The sequence below is a fragment of the Ostrea edulis genome, chromosome 8, assembly GCF_947568905.1.
Source record: "Ostrea edulis chromosome 8, xbOstEdul1.1, whole genome shotgun sequence".
Taxonomy (NCBI): Eukaryota; Metazoa; Mollusca; class Bivalvia; order Ostreida; family Ostreidae; genus Ostrea; species Ostrea edulis.
In genome coordinates this window covers 37,163,291-37,180,907 of record NC_079171.1, presented here as the reverse complement: position 1 = coordinate 37,180,907, position 17,617 = coordinate 37,163,291, and the positions used below count along the sequence as shown (strand labels likewise).

Sequence of the window (17,617 nt, the reverse complement as noted above, 5' to 3'; positions counted from 1 at the left end):
ATGATTAAGTTTAATTCTGTTTGAAATCAACACTGGATTGTTCATCACGATAATAATGATAATGATAATCTTCGTAATCATGCCCTCAGTTTTTCAAACTTAAATTTATTAACAAGGAAAAAGATTCCGTCAACATCAGTCACATTATTTTTCAAAAAGTCAACCTTGTGTTTTATCACATTCAAATTCTACACCTTATATTTCACCAAACATTTTAACTTCAAACTTTACAGTGACTAGTTATATACATATTCATCCCACTTGCTTTCTTCTTACAATATACCAGACAATGGGATATATATTTTATGGTCAGTCATCCAAACATCACTTTGGAAAACATCACCCAGATTCTTTGAACAAGGACTCTGACATTCATATAAAAAGATATTACGTAGTCATTGGTAATCAGGTCTTCCAACAATGTGTTGGAATTCCCATGGCACAACGTGTCCTCAATTATTAACTCACCTGTTTTTGATGACGTTTTATCTATTAAGAGATAGTGCTTAGGCGTGACACTATTACATGGTTGTAATATATTGATCATGAATATACCTAGATATTGTTAATGAAGACATCCAGCATTTTTTTTTATTTTCACCTTCTTCGTTGAATCAAAGTTTCTTTAGTGATTAACAATACATGCTTGTGGATGACTGATCACAAGGTATGGATATTTCTTATTTTCATTGTTTATCGAAGAAGGACTATCTATGAAGTCAGAAAGCCTAGTTTTGAACTTATAGCAAGGAATGAATATTTGATAAGGAGGAAAATAAGGGGTTGGTAGATCATAATTCAATTCTGCAATGTATCTCTCTTTCGAAAAAAAATGATGACGTTTTTCAATCCAAAATTGGTAAGTAAATAATCATCTTCCTCCGTCCCATAGATTGGGATATTAAAAAAAATGTTTTAAACTGAAACGTAATCCTGAAGAATTTCAGCATAAGGTCATAACCAAATGTAAAATTGATGTCAAGTTTGTTTGAAATACAGTTGTACACTGTAATAATGGTAACTTAAAAACAAAGGCAACGTTGTTACACATTTTGTGAGCTGAAACCAATACCTAATCCTCATGTTGCATATCTAATTCTTTAATCACTTTTGATTTATAAAACACAAGATTTTTTGTTTTATCGTTTCTCTATTATGAATTCTGTAGAGTAATACCCGACGATCTGTTAATGTGTCTAATACGAGATTTTTAGAACCCTCGAATACTTTTTATTCATTCTATGAAAAGTCAACTTTTTTTCGCATTCAGCTCATCGCCTTATATAACGTTTTACGAAATTCATAATAGAGACAACGTTCTGTCGAAAAGTGAAAGATTCTGGATCTCTGGAATTCGGATCTTTCAAATTAAGTCTTGCAGTTGTCATTATCAACGATATCGAATTACCAGAGATAACATGTCCATCTGGGTTATATTTGAAAGGAAATGATTATGTAAGAGGATTTCGTATTATGTGATTTACATCTAGGCACAGAAAAGTTTGTTTGTTGTTATACGGATGTATATTTAATTGCTGTTATAAAATTTAGAAATTCATTTCAAAATTAAGGATTATCTCCGTCAAGCATAGCTCTTATCCTTGAACGAATTTGGCTCCACTTTTTGGCACGCTGTTTTTGGCTATATTTAGCTCTAAAACTTCATAGTTATTTCGGATTTCAAACATTTCGGTTGAGCATCACTGAAGAGACATTATTTGTCGAAATGCGCATCTGGTGCATCAAAATTGGTACCGTATAAGTTTTACATTGTATGCAATGGTAGAGGGGAGAGAAAAGGGTATCAAAATCAGTAAGTAAAAACCTACTTTAATTCATATGAAACGTGTCAGACAGTATTTTAACCAATGACAGGTTGTATTGATAAATTATATCATATATTTCTGATAAATATAGGGTGTAGACTGAAACTTGAGAATTACCTCAGAATATACATTTAAGAGAAAACATTCAGAAAGTAAACAAAGTCATTCAGAAAAAAATCTGAGCTTTGGCCTCTAATACTTCTTCACGATAAAGACATATTATAATTGTCATTATCATTATTATTATTATTATACTTATCTAAGGAAGACAATCACATTAAAGCGCTTTACCTTTAACACAAAGAGAAATATCATGATATAATCTCTGAAAACTTGATATCACTTAAATCCGAAACTTGATATCGCAAATACATATTTTTACTCTGTTAAATATACTTTAAATGACTTGATCACTGTTCGTTATCTTCACCTTGCAAATACTGTTATTTAGACTCTCACAGCTGTTAAAATGTGCCAGTGAAGAATTTGTTAGGTAAAATCATTTGAAACGAGTTATGTTGTTACTTTTGCTCTTTTATGTGTACGGATTATTATCTCCTTGCATACCACTCATATGGTATTTGTTTTAAATGTATCCTTACTAATAGGAGACACAAGTAGTGGTAAAACCAGTCTAGTCAATAAGCTAGTTGGAGAGAGACTGGTGACTCCAAAGGTATTGGCAGCAACGTCCAAAATATGTAGGATGCGGAATTCAAAAACATATGCAATCGAAGTTCTAGATAGAGATGGGAAGGTTTTAAAAGAGAGAACTGCCTTTACAAACCACAAAAAGATGAATAAGAAGTTGGATAAGTATACGTGTATGAGGGGAGACAATGCCGGAATGTACTATATCGACATATATTGTCCATTCAGAAACTTGGATGTCAAGGTATTTTTATTTTAGTTCATCTGAGGTTATCTAACGAGGTACTACATGCTATTATCAGGAAAAAGTCAGATTGTCAAATTTAAGGACATACGCGACATTTATCAACAATTAATAATTTTTAGTGGCATTTTATGTGTAATTCACCTGCATTCTATCTCATTTCTACAAAAACTCGTAGATTATTTAACCATGGATGTTTTAGAGTTAGCATATTTTGATATTTCTTGGTTGTTGCAAGTAAAGCTGTAATGTCAGCAAAGAAGGAGGGATAAATCATTGGAACAATTAGGGGTCAACCCAAGACCATTGGATTACTATTTAGGTGATTTAATTACTGAGCTAACCAGACCGACATACGCATTATGGTAATATAGCTACGATATCAAATTTCGACATTTCGGAATTCTTCATATCGAGGAGATGAAATTATCATAATCACCGCGTGTGTCCTTAAATCATCAAACGAAGTACAATGAAACATGATCTACATGATATTTTGTATTTTGCTTTGTTTATGGTATTGATTCATACATCTGATTTTTATTGTTTTTTGCATTTTTCAGGGAAATGTGATGCTTGTAGATACACCTGGCATTAGTGGAGAAAGAGGAATGAATTCAAAGCTGATGGAGTTTCTCCCTAATGCTTCTGGTTTCATTTTCGTCATCGATGTTTCCAGGGCCGGTGGTGTGGAAGAAGACAGGGTAACTATGGGGAAAATGTTGTAGTATTGTCGTCAAAACAAAGTTATTCTTTCCAAAACAACAGACCCATTGATTTCATCTCTCACCTGAGTTTCCTTGGTCCTATCAGGTGTTGTAATTGTCACCAATCTTTATTCCCATGGAAAGTTTTGACCCCATATAGTGACCTAGCCCCAAAGGATCACGAAATAAATGAAAATGAATTCACATAACTCTAATACGTCTCAACACCAATATGACTAACATTACTTTGCTGCCCTGGTTAAGAAAAGGGTCACAAGACATGGTTTTGTCATAAACAATCTATGCATATGTATATACAAAATATGAAAGTCCTACTTTGAGGAGTTCAACGGATATTAAACAGATTGCTTTTTGTTACAAGTAAGTTAAACTATAGGGTTGCAAGGTACACAAGGTTCACAATTTACAAAATATAAAAGATTTACCTTAAATATTTCAGGAAATGTTAATAGGTCTGAGTTTTAAAAAGTACGTCCAACTCCAAGGTCAAGGTTACAAGGTCCAACTCTAAGGTCAAGGTCACAAGTTCAAATTTCTCGGAATCACAACGTCTTGCCACAAAGAATCTATATACAAAATATGAAAGTCCTACGTTAAATAATTGGGAGATATTGAATAGGTCAGGTTTTGTAAAAGTACATCTAAATCCAAGGTCAAGGTCACAAGTTCAAACGTCACGAAATAACATGGCATTTTCATAGAAAATGTATCTAAAAATATGATAGCTATACCTTGAATAGTTCAGGACATATTCAATACATCAAGGTTTTTTTAAAAAAAAAAGTAAGTTAAACTCCAAGGTCAATAGATCAAACCCATTCTGTCACAAGGTTTTGCCATAAAGAATCTTTATACAAAATATGAAAGCCCTACCTATTTATAATTCTAGAAATATCTAATAAGCTATAATCTCTTAAGGATAAGTGAACTTCGATTTCAAGGTCACAAACTCAAACTCAATTATATGAAATTAAAGGTGAGGTTTGCCATATAAAGTATATATACAAATTATGGGGGGGGGACTACCTTAAATAACTCAGGAAATATCGAATATGTCAAAAGTTTATTAAAAGTAGGTCAAAAATCCAGGTGAAGGACAGAATATCACACACCACTACATCAAATGGAAGGTATTGCTGTAAAGAATGCATACATCACATATCAAAGCCCTAGCTTATATAGCGTAGGTGATATTTTTAAAGATTCTTCCTATATATCAACATATGCAAACATATATTCCCTATTGTGGCCCCATCCTACTCCCAAAGGCCATAGTTTGAACAAACTGGAATAATTTTTATATCAGGAAACTTTCATGAAAATTCCACTTTTTCTTGCCGGTGGTTCTTGTTGAAAAGATTTTTAAATCACCTTGCTCTATCTTGGCCTTTTCGTGACTATCATCATTTTTAAGGGGAAACGACTCTTCACTTAAAGAAACTTGAATCCCCTCCACTCAAGGATAATTTATTCCAAGTCTGATTGAAATTGGTTCTGGAGAAGATTTTCCCCTATTTCAGCATGTAAAACTTTGGTCCCCTATTGTGACTCTCCCTACTCCCGGGAGCCATGATTTCAACAAACTCGAATCTCCTCTGTCCGGAAGCTTTCATGTAAATATCCAATTTTCTGGAGCAGTGATTCTCGAGAAGATTTTGAAAAAGAAAAAAAAACACACTCGCATTTGATCCTCGTTACGGTCCCACCCAACCCCCGCGGGCATGATTTTAAGACACTTGACTATGTCAGAAAGCTTACATGTAAATATCAACTTTTCTTTCCAAGGGGTTTCTGAGAAGATTTATAAAAGACATTAACCTTTTTTGTGCCTTTTCGTGATTATGATATTAAAGGAGAATATCCCTTTATTTCAAGAATCTTGAATTACTTCACTCAAGAATGCTTTATGGCATATTTGATTGAAAATGACCCAGCAGATATGGAGAAGTAAAAATATTAACATTTTACGGACGGACAGAATGTGATCAGAAAAGCTCACTTGAGCCTTCAGCGTAGGTGAGCTAAGAAGACATTTGAAAGCTTAGGATCGGTTTGCATTGTTGAACTAGAGATTGTTTTTATGAAAAAGAAATGTACCCCTAGCTCTCCAAATTGGTAGAGCTCCAAATGAAACATCCTCCATTTAATGTAATGCATGGTATGGAGGTGAAAGTATCAGCAGGATCATAAACAAGATGAACTCACAAACTATTTTACACCCTGAGATGCACTATAACTTTAAGAACAACAATCAGATATCCTTGTCCCTGCAAAATGCACATCTGCAAATGGTACTGAAGTATCATACAACATTTCACGTCTATCGGATCAGCCATATAGGAGAAGTGTTCACAAGCTATCTTAACTTCCACACCCCTCTTAGATCCACTATGACTTATGGGAAAATAAGTGGATCCTCCTGTTCCGACAATATGCACATTTACAAATGGCAATGAAGCATTGTACAAAGTTTTTAACTCTATCCAATAAGCCATACGGGAGAAATATTCACAAGTTATTTTAACACTTCCATCCCTCTTATATCCACTATAACTTTTAGAAAAATAATTGGATCCTCCTGTCCTGACAATACGCAGATCTACAAATGGCAATGAAACATTGTACAAAGTTTCAAGTCTATCCGATAAGTCATATAAGAGAAGCATTTACAATATTTTTTGACAGACAGACAGATGGACGAACAAATGGACTTACAAAAATGACAAAAACAATATGTCTCCCCCAGAAAGAGGGGATACATAAATACTTTTGTTCATTTCTAGCTCCTTACAATTTTGCAAACTATTGCTAAAGCAAGGAACATAATGCCATGTTTTGAGCCAGACGATGTCCTCTTTGTCACAAATAAATGGAATTTGCTTCAATGTTCTGCGAGGTCATTAAGGACATCTGAAACAGCAACTGACGATTCTGACGACGAAAAAGAACCCATCAACGAGGAAGAGGAAATCTGGAATACAATTGTAAACAAAATAAAGGCAGTGTGGCCCACACTTACAGAGGATCAAATTTTCAGACTCAATCTTTCTGACGTAAGAATTTATAATGCAAACTCAAATCAAGGCAAAGTTGTTTATATTAAGAATTTATTGTATCTCATCGATATCGTACTCTTAGGTAACAATCCGATTTGTGAATCATGCATTTTTAGAATCATTCTAAAAGAAAGGTGAACATAACGAACAGTGATCAATCTCAAACTCCTATAAGCAATACAAAATAGAGAGTTGGGCAAACACGGACACCTGGGTATACCAGAGGTGGGATCCGGTGCCCAGGAGGAGTAAGCATCCCCTGTCGACCGGTCAAACCCGCTGTGAGCCCTATATCTTGATCAGATGAACGGAGTTATCCGTAGTAAAAACCATGCAGTGTACCCAGAAACAAATATCATAAAAGCGGTTTGGACTTTCTTTCTGTTTGATCCCTATGCCCTCTGAACTAATAGAAGTGCGAAATATCGGGATCATAATTATTTTATATGAAACATAAAACTCACGAATGTGATGCACCAAACAGCAACCCCACGGAAACTAACTCATGAAATAAACTGTTGATTTGTAAGCGATCTGATATAAGGTTGACGATGTATGTTTTCTTCAGGAAAGCACTGATTGTGGCACTGAAAAAGAAAGAAATCAATTCAGAAGATTTGTTGACGTTTTGGCACAGCTTCTCGAAAAAACAAAAAGCAAGAAAGTCAAAATGCATATAAGGTATGTGAATGTTCACAACTTTGAAGGACTGCACGATAAAGATTACTTCCTGCTCAAAGGCCACAAGCGCCAAGCATAGACCAAACTTTTAGAGTCCTTCACCGGTAATGGTATATGAGAGAAAATTCTCCAAAGTGACGTTAAACAACATCCAATCAATTATTCAATCAATCAATAACATATATGGACGGATAACTGTTCTTTATCTTCACTTTTTAAAATACTAAATTTGAATTTATTTTTCACAGTTTGCTTTTCGACACAATCTGCAATATAGATATCGGAATACAATCCAGAATACACACGGCAACTTCAGATGATGAGAATATTGTAGGCATTTTTAAAGACGCGTACATATCTTTGGAAAGGCTACTTCAGAAGTGCAGAGATGTATGTATGCAAGCGAATTATTGTAATATGTGTGACCTTTACGGCAAAATTGTTAAATCAAAATGTATTTGTTATCTCGTGTGTTCAAAAAGAGAATCTAGTTAATGTACGATTTTGGGATTAATATGATATCAAGGAAAGCTTTATACTTACATTAAAACTACACAAAATTGAGATATACTCCAACGAAAAAATGCAGTAAATTCGCACACGATGAAGATGGTAATTACCTTATCATTGTTGCTAAATAAAATAAATGTTTTCATTCTAAAATTTGAAATTTATGTTGAATATACAGGGAATGTAGTTACTTTTTTATGGAAAATTAAAGATAGTAAATTGTTAGTTTTCCTTGATAAACAGAGTAATATATTTAAATTACTGAAATATTTAAACAAGTGATTTTAACTAGACATTTAATAAATTCCTCCTACACAAAATATAGAAATTGATGAAATAAATACCACTCCCCTAAGTGAAGAAATATCTAATATAAAGCACAGAATGAGGAATTTTCTGTGCTTTATATTAAATATTTCTTCACTTAGGGCGGTGATGTTTATCTAAGAACGCATTCCTATTTCCATGCTGTACATAAAATATTTCAGATACGATGTGAATCGTGTAATCCCCTTAAGGTATTAAATGTATTATGACCATATTTCATATCTAATAAATGGATGGTGAAATATTTGTAATCATGGTATCATTTTGAAGGGTCCATCAAATAAAAATAATTCACCATAGGAATTTTCAAAATTTTGTTTACTGCCTGATTTATTTCACCTAGGCTTTAACAATGAAGTATATGGGAAAAGCATGTTTTATTACAATATTTTAAAAACAAATTATATTTTCATAATCATCTCTTGGTAGAAAGTTACATATACTTTCCTTTTATCAAAATATGAAATAAAATTAATTATTGACCATACACATTTTTAGAAAATTAGATTTTTCTTAAGTATACAAAGGGCAGACAACTCTTCCAAAAAGTCTTAAGTGCAAAAAGGTCAGCTTCTAATCATTTACCAGTCATCTGAATTTCATCAGATTCAATTTCATCATTATTTAACAATAAACTTTTACGTTGATCTAAATCCTTCAAAATTGTTCATTATCCTTTCATTATATATGGAATACCTTAAATGTACATGAAATAACTATTTGGGAAATGAAGATAACGAACAATGATCAATCTCATAACTCCTACAAGGAATACAAAACAAAATTAAAAAATACAATGTAACCCATTTACATTCACAATTACCGTGTAGCGTGTGATAATGTGAAATTTTCTGTTACATATAATATATATATATATATATATATGTATATATATATATATATATATATATATATATATATATATATATGTGTGTGTGTGTGTGTGTGTGTGTGTGTGTGTGTGTGTGTGTGTGTATATGTATATATATATATATATATATATATATATATATATATCCAAATTGTGTTTTTTTTAAAAATCACAGTGTCCGGTATAAAATATTAAAGGAAATAGAATAAACAGTACACAAAGTTAAAAATTTAACGCAAGCGCTTTCATTTTATAATCCTCAGGCGTTACATTTTAAAATTTTTTAACTTTGTATATATATATATATATATATATATATATATATATATATATATATATATATATAACTCTAATCACCGGTCCTCTTCAGTCGTGTTTATCTTTCATAGATTAATGATCATTTTAGTGCTTTGTATAATTTTGTATAATTTTTCGTTTTTGACCTTGTATCCATGTTGTGGATCCGACACTTTTAGGAATCGGGTTACCAGATATTATAAACGTATTAGACATGTTGCTGATAAGCCTGTCAACCACTGTCTTTGTAAGGTTCATTATTATATTTTAAAAGAAATCTGCATTAATTCTACATTTGGTAAACCTACTTATACTCCATCTGCTTTCTCTAAATATGAAATTCTACAATTTAAAAAACATTTAAATACCCCAGCCAATGTTTCGAATAAGTTTGAGCTACCGTACCTGTACTTTAATCCAAAACTTCATAAAGAAAAACTCACAAACATAAATAAATTATTGGGTCCAGTAAATGTTATACCACCTTTGCTCTTCAGGAAAAATTAACAGCTGTGCAGAAGAAACTCCAAACGCAATGTACCAAACATATGCCAGGAGTGGTGCAAATCAAATGAGAATTCTAAAAATAAATTCCAAAGAACTTTTACAGCATCACAACAATTTTCACGACCATTCCTCACGATAAATCAAAAACTTGACTTTTTGACAGCATAGATGAATGGTTCCGTGGGGATCCAGGTTATATTAGGTCATCAGTACTCCTTGCTTGTCGAAAGAGACGACTAAATGTGGTCCCTCGTATAATACTGCAAAAACCGAGGCCTCGTGTCACAGCAGGTGTGACACGATAAAGATCCCTCCCTGCTCAAAGGCCGTAAGCACCGGGCATCTGCCTAAATTTTGCAGCCCTTCGCCGATAATGTTGACTTCTCCATAAGAGTGAAAAATTATCGAGAGGGACGTTAAACAATATACAGTCGATCAATAAATCATAGACAGATGCTTCTACAACAGAAATATTCATATCTAGTGATCAGTCTTTCAAAAATTACTGATATCACTGACAATATTTTCCTAGTTTTGGGGGATTAGGTCTTCCAACAGTCTGTTGGAATTCCCATGGATACGAATTGTGTTCCTTTATTAGCTGACCTGCTTTATATTCCTAGGAGGCAGAATTTTTTTTCTAAAGTTTCTAAAGTTGAAGAACAATTTCATATTGTGGCCTTCAAATTCAAATTGAGTTGTTAGTAAAATACATAACTGAACAGGAATCTTGTACATTATGTATGAGCTATCTCTTTAACATTGTTCGTTTTATCTATAGATTGTTACGGAGCTGCAGTATGACATGAAGATGAGTGTTGGATATCTATCGGACAAATTACATACTTACATTAACTCTGCTGATGGCAAACATGAAATTCTGAATCCTGTCGGTAAAATACCAATTAAAGATTGCTTCTTCGTGAGCAGAGAAGTACCACGACGCTTTCAAGATGGGGTAATGCGATGGGTGAGGGGAAAAGAGGTTGTTGACGAAATCGAGAAAATCGATGGTAAAATTTTGAAAAAATGTGAGGAGGTGCGACTCGGGTTGGAAAGAGCACGAGTAATTTTTATGGGAGAAGAAGACCAGGTGGAAAGAACAAAGTTGTCTACAGTTCTTACCGCAGCCATCAGTGCCCCTCTCTGGATGCCTGTCGCCATTGTAATTGGCGCATTGCTCATTGTCGCTACGATTGTTCTATCTCCCCTAATTATTACAGGCATGGTTTTAAAGAAAGGGATGAAGGAAAAGCAAATTGATACACTTTATAATGCTTGTGCACAGCTTTTGACAAAAGCAGAAATTCGAAATAGACTAGGTAGCGTCTTTAATGATCATTTTGAGCATAGAATTAAACGCATATTTGAAAAGGAATTACCGAGGGAAATAGACGCTTTAATATACACCTTCAACGTTCTCGGGATAGAGAAAGACAAAATCATAAAAGACCTTACTGCGAATCTTCGTTTAAGAGACTCTCTTTACGAAATAAAAGGTGACCTTGAAAAATTAACCTAACAAGTTGCTGGCTTTATTCGGAAATATGTTCAGATATTATCACAATATACGAGTATAACATATTTTAATAGATTATACATGTATGATTATTTGTCTTCAGAGTTAAAATTGGTGAAAACAAATTAAATTGTAAACCCCAAAATAAAGTGAATATGTACATGTATTTGTGTAAGTAAATTAGAGACAATGCTATATCACAAACAAGTTGATGGTACAGGCGTTTCAACAGTCTCGATTGAAGTCAGCATTTTACAAATGCTATCGTCGGTATAACGATGTAGTTCGTCAATACAACCTATCATTGGGTCAAATGCTGCCTGACGTGTTTAATACCGATTGTTAAGCCGTTCTTGGCACACTGATTTTAACTGCGGATAACTCCGTTTACCTGATCAGGATATAGGGCTTAAGGCGGGTGTTTAAAGATTTAAAGCCATTATCAAACAATCTTCTGCAGTTTATTTCTTAATTTGTTTTTAATATATTACAACCGTTCATTTTATTCATTTCATAATCAAACTTAACATCAATGTGAAACTATTTTGAAATATAAGAATCAATAAAATACATCATATATACTAACGATCACTATCATTTGAAGAACCTTCGATTCACTATCCACCATTCACCATCCTCCATTCACCATCCACATAGTAGTTGTTTGTTTTGCTTTTTTACGTCACGTCGATGATTTGTCAAGGGACCTCCTTTTTTAATGTCATATCTTAAGGACCTATGATTCTCACTTCTACATGCCGAGCGTTTGGAGAAGGAGCAATCAGTACCTACGTTTACTCCTGCAGCCATTGCATGAGCGGGCTCAAACTCACGACCTCCCGGTTACGAAGCTACTGCAATACCACTAAGCTACCGCGACCGATCATCCAAGTAATTGTAATTGTAATTAAAAGATTTATATAGCGCCCTACCTCATTAATTCTCTAAAGCGCTTTACAAATGTGAAAGAAAAGATAATATAAAATCGATGTGCACATACATGTGAATAAAAAATACATAGTGTCAGAATTAAAATGCATAAATATTATTATTAATATATAGCGATATGATATGATTACCCTAATAACATATGAAACAATTTAAAACAACCCTTAGGAATAATTAAATACATAAAAAGGACATAGGCACAATAACAAACAGGAGTTTTTTTTTTTTTTTTGGGGGGGGGGGGTGTTAACAACACTGTAAGAGCTGTATGTAAGAGCACTGAGTATATAAAAATAATCACAAATTAAAAGCTAATCTAAAGAGATGCGTTTTGAGATCCACTTTCAAATTAGACAATGAAGTACATTGTCTGAGTTTAAAAGGCAGAGAATTCCAGAGACTCGATTCAGCTTTGTCCAATCGTCGATCCCCATATGTTTTCGTACGTGTCCGAGGTACCTGGAGAAGATGCAGATATCCAGATCTTAGTGATCGTGTGGGATTGTAAACTGTAAGGATATCCTTTATGTAAACTGGAGATAGGTTTTTGAGAGATTTGAAAGTATGAAGAAGTATCTTATATTGAATTCTGTATTCAACTGGGAGCCAGTGAAGATCTATTAGAACAGGAGTAATATGGTCGGATTTTTTTGAGCATGTTATTAATCTTGCAGCTGTGTTTTGTGCCCTTTGAAGTTTGCTGGTGTGTTTAGAATGAACACCATAAACCAATGCATTTCCGTAATCTAATCTGGATGTAACTAGCGAGTTTACTAGAGTTTTGCATGCTTCATCATTGATAAATGAACGGATACAGCCAATTCTGCGAATGTTCACAAACGCTGATCGGGAAATAGAGAGAGACAGTGTTTTTCCATGGTAAGGGCTTTGTCAAAGAATACGCCTAAATCAAAGTAGTAACACTGTTTTTCGTAATTTACTTTTTGTTAATTTTTTTTCGTTCCTAGTAGTTAATAATTTGATTTTTTTCTGTTTTCACCAGACCCTTTTTAGTTATAACAATGTTGAATACTGTAATTTGGGAAAATCTCAGATGGAGAACATACTTTAATTGTCATCAAAACATAATTTACACATATCGTCCTAAAACTAATCATCCAAACTATGCAAAACGGAAACACACTACTCTGTATTAATCCAAGATCCATGCGTGTATATTATGGGGGAAAATTCTATTGCAATGCATCTGGATCCAGGGAGTATGCAGAATTTGTTTATATATCTTTCAATTTATGACTGCATTTGCAATGTTGTACTTTTCTACTTTATTTAGATATCATTCATGTATTCTGTTATAGCTGAGATACAAGACTGCCATATACTTGATAGGATTTGTAACAAAGCAAAACACTGTTTATTTTACATTTATTATGATTTCATGCTTATTGTGAACGGGAATTTACTTCCCTTTCAGAGAAAAATAACGATGTGTTGATTGGAAGTGTTTTCAACTTGTGGATCGTTTTAAAGTGTTTTATTTTGATGAAAATAGTCATGGAAGTGTTTCATCAATATCGGTCAAAGACAGGACCCAAAATATCAGATTTCCAGAAGGAGCAAACATCCCTTGTCCACAGGACACACCGGTGTACCGTATCACTACTACGTTTTCCTTATCAAGATATAGAGCTCATGGTGAGCGTGACGGATTAACAGGTGATACTAACTCATGCAAGAATGATAAAAATTACCGAAAACTGAGTATTTGTGTTAGTTTTTTTTACAAGCCTCTTTTAGAATAATGTTAAGATTAATTACTGTTTGTTATTATCAATTTTTTATACACACTTTCACAGATTCAAGTAAATAAATAAACAACAAGAGATAAATACAAAGTGGTACAAAATGATAGGTAATATTGCATTTGAAATAGAAAAAAACTGCATGGGACTATCACTTGATCATCTGTTTGGAAGGCTATATAGATCATATGCAGCACGGCCCGGCATGTTTTATTCCCTGTCAATTGGTAAAATGCAGTAATACAAATTGAAAAAAAATCACAAGTAAATGGGGTATAACACAAATGATTTATACATAGAGATTATTCATTATGTAACTAATTGCGTTCCATGGGCTTAAAATTAGAATATACTCTATAGTGAAGTGATTGTACGATAAGATATGAATAGTAATTTCACTAAAATGATAATCAAGTATTATATTATTCCGTGATATTTATTATATCATTTGTGCACGAAACATATATGTACAATGAAGACATTGTTTGATGCGCCATAGATCGTTGCCTACAAATAGTGCAGTAAATAAAACGATAAATCATATTTTTTTTTATTCTACATATTCAATAGAAAGATTTACACATACATATATACAAAATGTTTGGCTCTGAAATCTTCAAAATATAAAAAAAATTGCTACATGATGTTATATGTTGTACTGGACTGTGGCCGTTACCACTGTCAATGTTCTACAGTGGCTATACCTAAAGTCATGGGTCGTTGGGGATTGACTGTCCATTGCGAGCATGATTTATTGATTTATTGTCACACACTTTCAACCTATTGAGATGTTGACAGAACTTATGAAGAGAAGTATGCTATATAAGGGAGATTGTATAAATGTTTGAGAATGTATGTATCTAGCTGCAGTCGACCACAAGGCATCAGAGTCGATATATTACTCCTGAATAAAACATACGAACCGTTGGACTTTCCAACAGCTAGTAACATCCCAATTAAAGTGAAAAGTTCTGGAAAGGAATAGAAGACCCATGAACTCTGATTATAAACGGCTACAATCGTTTATCTTTATGGATATTATTTGATGTCAATATCCATACGGCTTGTGTATCATGTTCATTCGGTAGATGCCCATGGGGATTTGGGTTAGAATAGATCCGCAGTACCCCTAATCGCCGTACGAGGCGACTAAATGTGGTGGTTCTTCGGATGAGACCACAAGAACCGAGACCCCGTGTCACAGCAGGTGTGGTACGATAAAGATCCTTCTCTGCCCTAATGTCGTAGGCACCGAGCATAGGCTTAAATTGTGCAGCCCTTCATCAGCAATGGTGACGTCTCCATATGAATGAAAAAATTTCGAGAGGGATGCTACACGATATACATGCAATCAACTTACGGATATTATGTCAGCATGACATCACTATTTTCACTGTTCACAAAGTCTGTTCTATTAAATTGAATTCATATTTTACCATCCACCAAAAGAACAACAATTTAAAAGTGAGAACTAGAATTGAAATGATATTAAAAATCTCCACTATCGATCGTTAAATTTCACGCTGACTGGAAACGCCGAAGGCTTTCTTGGGTACTAATTAATTCTACATTAAGGTCTGTAGAACATACAAAATGTTAACAACCAGAATAATGCATATTTATTGTACCTTTGACTTTTCTGTATTCTCCAGTACCTTGAGATAATAACCTACACCTGAACAAATTCTTAAAATACATCATTGGCAATTAATCAGAAAATGTTGATTTTTCCCCATAAACTAGAAATATATTTGAATAAAGATGCACACTATTTTCACCAATGAAGTATTACATTTAAAGAAGGAGGGGTACTGCATCGTGTTAATGGTAGACTTCCTTTTAAAGCATGAATGAGACTGAATATCAATATTCCGTTTAGAATTGATGACCTAGCTGGGTAGCTCATTGGGTTAGCATGTCAACTGTTGAACTGTAGATCGCCGATAGATCGTCGGTTCGAGTCCAGCGTTAATTTTTATTCTCAGATTATTTTCTACGAAAACTGCATTTTTTTTTTTTACTAAATACGTTTTTAATTTCAAAATATTGCAACCATCTTCAACTTTTTATCCACGTCAAATTTCTTTCGTGTAACAATATTTCTAAACAACATTTTGATAAATTATTTAACTCTTAAGACCATGGGGAAAAAAAACAATCCTTTTTTAGGAAAATAACCTTACTGTGCTCCTTCATTTTATTTTCAAATTTAAAGTAGGGGTCTAGTAGCGTGACGTCATATCCGGATTGAACTCCGGTATTGGTTCACGTACTATTATTATCAAACGTATTTTTACATTTACCTGGATGTTTTTTAATTTAGTAAAATGAATACAATAACACTCAATCACTTATATTTGAGTACCCGGTAGACTATGCCTCCAATCTTCTTTCCATTTTTTGTCATCTAATTCGCACATAAAACCAGAGGTACATATTTATTTAATTGATATACAGGGGTATTACATGTTAAAATTATCTGTAAATTAAAAAAAAAAATCATGACATGCAATAATGCAATTGTGGAATTAAATAAAACAATTTTGCACTTGTTATATATTTGTTATCTTCTATTATGTGAAAATCATGCGCATCTTCAAAATGGCTATTTTGACCAAAAATGTAAATATAAATTGAGATGCTGTGAAAATATTATGCTGAGAAAGGGCAGATTTTTTAAATGTATTTAACAAGCATTCATATTTGAACATAATATGTGAGTTTGAATGAAAAATCACAAGTAAAATTTTTAAAATATTCATATTAGTGGTGTTGCAGTGCGGTATTTTTTACTGCTGAGGGCCTGTATTGAGTTCAATTTTGTACCACCATTATTAAAAAACATGAAACTGTGTTAAAATTTCACTTTTAATTATTTAGTTAGACATATTTATTTCATATTTGAGGAAAAAATTGCAGCATCATACCTCAAACAAAATGTTATGGACATATTTTAGGACATCTTCAATGAATTCTGATATTGCCGTTTGACAAATGAGGGTACACGTAATAAAAATTACCATAATTTACTCATTATACTGACAACCCCCCATTTTTTTGTTTTTATCATACCCTCAAAAGAACAATCTAAGTATTTAAACTAAAAATTTTGAGAAATCACAAGTAGGTCCAGGACTAGGGACCTACCTTAAAACAACAATTGCCTACCTTTCATTAAATCTAGATGGTTCAGGTGAAAAAGAACACCAACTAGAACTATTTAATGAGTCCATCACAACAAAACATCCACTGCATTTTGATTTGATGTCTTTGCTATTAACTAATTTAAGAATAATTACACAAATTAGATAATATACACAATTACTATTCTGTAGGGTATATGTTGAACCTTTGAGGTAAATAAAAGATAATCGATTGTAAAATATTGAAGCGTACAATAGCGAAAACGTAATGACCGATTATATAGATAAATTTAACAGCTTGGTAAGCATCGTCATCAAATGAAGGACGCGAAGTAACATTCTATAAGTAAACACTATTGTGTCATCCTTAAAGCTCGTAATCACGTAGCTTTTTAAACAAGTTAATATCAATCTATATAACTCTATACATGGTGCTGATGTGCATATGTAACAGTGGAGAAAGTTATAGCTCGCCTTGGCATCACACTATCCAAGATGGCTGGCAAATTTACTATTCATACCATGTTTTCTGGTTACCGGGGGATT

At 33.2% G+C, this 17,617-nt stretch overlaps 1 protein-coding gene across 3 annotated transcripts in view; it reads left to right on the top strand.

The window, feature by feature from the left end:
• The window catches only part of LOC125662728 (uncharacterized), a 32,675-nt gene extending 16,260 nt beyond the window's left edge, over window positions 1-16,415 (top strand). For 2 of the 3 annotated variants that reach the window (XM_048895055.2, XM_056146000.1), the window contains 6 exons: window positions 2,435-2,721; window positions 3,285-3,425; window positions 6,233-6,502; window positions 7,074-7,186; window positions 7,435-7,576; window positions 10,480-16,415. In XM_048895055.2, the coding sequence (XP_048751012.2) occupies window positions 2,435-2,721; window positions 3,285-3,425; window positions 6,233-6,502; window positions 7,074-7,186; window positions 7,435-7,576; window positions 10,480-11,220 (1,694 nt within the window). In that variant the 3' untranslated portion in view covers window positions 11,221-16,415. The remainder of the gene's footprint in view (window positions 1-2,434; window positions 2,722-3,284; window positions 3,426-6,232; window positions 6,503-7,073; window positions 7,187-7,434; window positions 7,577-10,479) is intronic. The other variant, XR_007365497.2, reaches the window with a different exon arrangement.
• The last annotated feature ends 1,202 nt before the right edge of the window (window positions 16,416-17,617 follow it).